Source organism: Mercenaria mercenaria, chromosome 11 (genome assembly GCF_021730395.1).
Source record: "Mercenaria mercenaria strain notata chromosome 11, MADL_Memer_1, whole genome shotgun sequence".
Lineage (NCBI taxonomy): Eukaryota > Metazoa > Mollusca > Bivalvia > Venerida > Veneridae > Mercenaria > Mercenaria mercenaria.
Window position 1 is genome coordinate 19,140,564 of NC_069371.1, and position 5,561 is coordinate 19,146,124.

The window sequence follows — 5,561 nt, forward strand, 5'->3', positions numbered from 1 at the left end:
TGTTAGATCACTTTACTACATATTCTAGCATAAAACTGCTGTTCTTGTCACTTTTCGAGAGAGTATTAAAAGGAGAGTAAACATGTGTTAACAGAAAGATTCTCGTGCTTACATGCTGTTATAACACCTTTTTATATATGTGCGTTCCGTGGCCTCAAAATGGATAATTCAAAAGGAAATGACGTCAACGTGAAAAAACAACATAGACGTAGAAATTCAATGACGTTGAGGGACAGTATATTCATTTACTTGGTTTTAACGCGTTTTATGCTAGTTAGCGCATGTTCTTTTCATGTTATAAAGTTTAGATTTGAATTAACCCTTGCCGGGCCTCAGCATAATCGAGCACGTGCAATGACGTCACATGACCCGCGAGACAGAATAATTTGCTATTTAGAACTTTAGGTAAGGAAAACTTTTTTTCTACTCACCTCGACTTGTTGTTTTTACCAACTTTATAGCTAACGCAAGCGCTGATGACACATGCGTTCTCAAGCATCTGGCACCAAAAAAAAGCTTTAAAGTTGGCGGCCAAATATTTAAAACCTGGCCGAATTTACGACTCGAACAAGTATATACTGATAATGTGGTCATCGTGTCCAGTCCATAACTTTGACATGCATGGTCCGATTTTAAAATAATTTGACACAAATGATAAGCACGGATAGACAATGTGTTATGCGCAACAACCATTTCACTAGCCTAGAGGTCAAGGTCACAGTCTTTGGTTGAACATAGCCAATTTTCACTACATATACAGATTACTATATTTTCTGGATTTCCTACAGTATTTTTTTTTTTTGTAAATAAACAGGGCCAAGGGTCCTTCCTTTAGTTTGTGAACAGTACCATGCCTGTGACCTTTCTTATGTTGCGGGGGCATCTGTGTCTGTGACACATTTCTAGTTTTTAGTAGATTTAGATCTACTCCAGTCCTTTTGACAGCTGACTGGCCCGACATGTTGCCCATGGGCATCTAGTTAAAAACTTACTGCAAGCTCAGAATTGGAACCTTTGGGGAAGTTTACATTTCATTGTTTTCAGGCTTTCAGGCAAGCTAAATGCTTCATTCTTGTGGTATGCATGTGATAACCTTCATTAGTTTTTTAAGGAAATTATCCGAAAATAAAAGAAAAAAAAGAAAAACCTGTTATTTATACTTTTTAGCCAAAGAATGAAAAAAGATCTACACGAGTGCATGTAAGACAAGGGAAGTAACACAGTCTAAGACTGTCTGTTATCTGTAAGACAAGGGGAAGTAACACAGTCTAAGACTGTCTGTTGTCTGTAAGAAAAGGGGAAGTAACACAGTCTACATATGAATATCATTAAATTTCGTGATTTTTTTTTTTTTTTACTTTATTGATAAACCATTGGGCCTTTCATTAGAAGATATATAATATAATTTGTCAAAATGTTTATTTATTGTTTCAAAATACGAAAAATATATGCCATCGTAGATTTCCGTTCACTTCCATTCTTATTTGTTAGGATGCTGGCAGGTGGGTTTCAGAACGCGGCTTAGCGGGTGTTTTATAAACAAAGAAAAAAAGATTAGGATGTAAGAGAGACTCTGGGTAACTTTCATCAGGGATCTTAAGGTTTTAAATGGCATACAATTCACCACAATAGCAGTTATAGCATTATTAGCCTTTTTTCAATTCAATCTTCAAAATATTATCCAACAGTTCTCCGGCGACTTGATGCTCTGCATCAAAATTTTACTTTAGTGTTATTATCTAATACCGTTATTATCAACTCGACACAATGCTTATTGGCATAATATTGCAGACAAGTTTAATAATCAACCAGATACCTGCTGTCAGTTTGTGTTCTGGCCTTTCAATTACTTAAAACAAAGAGCTATAAAATAAATAGATTGGCAACTTGAAAGGCATATAGAGCAACTCGCCAATATCACGTATTGTGGGAACTGAATGAGATAAGACAGACAGCAGAAGGATAAAAATTTGTGTCATGAAAAACTTTCTATCAGATCGTTTGTTTATAATGATAAAATTATGGTGTTTTTTTTAATGTTATTAGTATTTTCTACGTGGAGAAGGAATGAATTTATGATTGGAAGTCTGAGAAATTAACAGTAACTGTTGTCGTTTGAAAATTTTACCCAATTCGGTTCATGCCAGTGTAATACATGTACTTTAATAAGCGTCTGTTGATTTGATCAAGTCAGCAAACGCTTCAATAAGATAACGTGGTGACACAAGATTATCATTTGTTGCCTTTCTGTGTATTTTATACATCTTTGCTTAAAACTGCAACAACTGACAGTGTCTTCTAAACAGGCAATTTGTGTCCAGTGTTCATCAAACTTGGAATGTTTATTGGCATACTGTCTTGGCCAAGTTCCATTACCAGCCGGACAGTCTTTGTCAACTGGAGACATGGCCCTTAAATAGGTAAAAACTTGAGAAAATTGACAACAATCCGCTGAAAAAGTATTTTGAAAGTCAATAGTAATTTACAGTCGTGTCTTGCATATATTATGACAATTTAGCACTCTGTTCCCTTCATAGAATTATTGCATGTGCACAATAGAATGATCCCTTATGGCCTTGGCAGCAAAACTGCAAAAGCAGAAATGTTATTGAGGGTTTAAATTTCATTTTATTCACACAGTCCCTAATCATAGCCCTCTCCATTATATTTCATCAGCATTCATTATAACTGATAAGTTTTCTTATCTACTGTATCTATAATATCATATTTTTGTTTGTATCCAAAATAATATGCATTAATTTTGTGAAGAACATACACATTTAGATAATTTCATTGAATCTGCAGGAAAAAATATAAAAGAAAGAAGATATAAACACTGGTCGTCTAAGAATATTTTAATGACAAGGGGAACAAATTGTGTTACGAGTTGTAGTTTTTGTAGAAATATGAATAATTTTATGAGTCAATAAGAAAATAATGTTACATAAAGGTTAAAACAGCATCTAAGTCATTGTGGAACATAACTGAAAGTCAAGAATTGGGGTCATGACCACACCCTCTCATACGACACTAGTACTTGTTTTTCCAGGAACCCAACTTGAGAGGTTGCTTACATAAGCTTTAAGCTTTCATCACAATCGAGCTAAAATAAATAAGTATAAACTAATAATTATTTCATTATAATTATAAAGTGGTATGGATTAACGGCATACATTTAATTATTAATCAATAATATCATTGAGGTGTTTTACTGCTCATGTTTTGCGAGTCCATTTCAACTGACCATATTTTCAGATTATCTTGGAGTAGTTGCAATAGAACAGCAGTGTCATTTCTGGCAGATTGGGTCAGGTTACGCAGGTCGTCTTCCCCTGCAGCTAAACTTTCTTTCACCATATCACAGGCTGTCTCCCAGGCTTCTAGTATCTCATAGTGAAACACAGAAAAGTTGAGAGTCAATCCCAAGCGCAGGGGATGTCCAGGTGAAAGATTTTCACGACAGAGTTCATAGGCTTCAGCATATGCAATCTTGGCACTTTCAAAGACATAATCGTTTGAAGTATCTCTGCAAAATTCGGCCAGGTATCGATAATAATCGCCTTTCATCTTCAGATAAAATATCTGATTTTCTGTATCAATCGTATTTATAAGATGTTTGTCAATAAGCTCAATAATTTCGTTGCAGCTAACTTTTAATTCTTCCTCAATTTTGGCTCTATATTCTCTGCTGATATCTTTCCTTCGATTTGCTCCCTCTATGTTTTGTTCAATGCTCATTATTATTCTCCATGCAGCTCTTTTTGCACCAACATTGTTTTTGTATGCGTTTGCCAATAAATTTCTTTCTTCCACAGACAGTTCCCGGCCAAGCTTGACCACCGACTTCATGAAATCAACCATATCCTCCCATCTACCTGCTTCCTCGGCTATTTTGGCTTTTTCCAGTAGTGCTCGTCTCTCTTCCATCTTACTCTTGCTTTGAAATGTCAGGGTTTTTTTTTGTTTGTTCAAACCTTCCGATTAAGAAGCAGTACTTAAAAAATTATTTTCAGTAACTTTAAATGTTATCTCTATAATGTTTTAATAAATATAATTTACTTGAAAAATAATAAATTAATTATATTTGCATTAAAATCCAATAAAAAACACTATCCAGTTATACTTTACATTCCAGATTGTACTTTCTGAATGGTTACAATCGAATTGCTGAACATTTCTTTGTCAGGTTAGCTTTATTTTGAGAGACATCTAGTGCAATAGAAATGTCATTTAAAAGCAAATACCTTTGAAGACAGAATATTCAATATTCTCTTTATGTCCACTTGTTTCTTTCTGTTGTTTGTACCAGCTATAATCCTCCCAATCTATTATTTACAACTTGTTTATTTGGTCTGCCCTTTGAAATAAAAGGTTTCTTTTTTGTGGATTTCAATAAAATTGTTCAATGCTCTGTGAGCTTGTCACTAAATGAAATTCTGCCCTTGGAAATAAAATGTGGTGTCTTTTTCATGGAATTCCATAAAAATCTTCTGTGTTCTGTGAACTTTCCATTCACTGCAAATCCTTACATGAAAGGTTTCCACTTCTGCCTGTTTATTTTTATTTTTTGTATAATATATCTATCATGTTTTCAAAATATATTTTACTTTAATCGTAAGTTGTATCTCCTATCTATTTTACTATATAATCACACTAGAGTTAAAATTGAAACACTTAATTGCGATCTATAATGCTTATTATCTCCTTTAAATGTAATTTAAACTCGAATTAACAAAATAAAATTTAGTATCGGCGTCCAAGGTTGATATTGACAGTAATTTGTAATTCATACCTAAAAATGGAGATTATTGACCAGTTTTAAAACAGAATAGTTTTGGATGAATGACATTGAATTATAATTTATTTCAGGAACCAGTTTATTGAAAGGCTGCTTTATATAAAACAGTTAATAATTCTGACCTCCAACTCTACAGAAAAGTTACTTTCATTAATATTTAAACAAATAATTAATTGTATTAAGTATGTATGATTGCTAAGTATTGAAAAAAAACTTTAAACATTTTTTTATGAACACAGAATAAATTTTCACCAAAACTGGTCTGCATCATTCAAGTATAGTCCTATCTCAAAATGTGTTAAAATGGTCCAGCATGATCCATTTTAGGGGCCAACAGAGCTAAAAACACACTGAAATAAAAACTTTGGTTTCTTTCTCATATTAACCCCTTAGCCTGCTGGCAGCATGTGGTTCTGCCTTTGCAACCAGTGCAAACCAATATCAGCCTACATATCCATGCAGTCTGATCAAGATCTACACTGTTCACTATTCAGTCAGTATCTTTTCAGTAAGATAGTTAATGTACTGTCAATATTGAAAGATAGACAAGTTAATTATAGAAATTTAGCAGGATAAGGGTTCATATGGTTCGGCATGATCCATTTTAGCAGTCCTTTATGAAGATTGTTCAAAACACGGCTAAAAATAGATTAAAATAAAAACTTTGATTTCTTTCTCATAAGGCCTAAAAAAAAAAATTCTTTGTTTCCGGTAACATGCTCAAAAAAATTAGGGTAGGTAGGTCGGAAAATTTTTTTGGGGG

At 33.6% G+C, this 5,561-nt stretch overlaps 1 protein-coding gene across 1 annotated transcript; it reads right to left on the bottom strand.

Moving 5' to 3' along the window:
* Positions 1-2,840: 2,840 nt before the first annotated feature.
* LOC123531942 (14-3-3 protein zeta-like) lies at positions 2,841-4,788 on the bottom strand. Its single transcript, XM_053518687.1, has 2 exons — positions 4,245-4,788; positions 2,841-3,974 (listed from the first exon to the last, which is right to left on the bottom strand). Exon 2 carries the CDS (start codon positions 3,925-3,927, stop codon positions 3,196-3,198), a length of 732 nt encoding a protein of 243 aa, XP_053374662.1. The 5' UTR covers positions 3,928-3,974; positions 4,245-4,788; the 3' UTR covers positions 2,841-3,195.
* Positions 4,789-5,561: the final 773 nt, after the last annotated feature.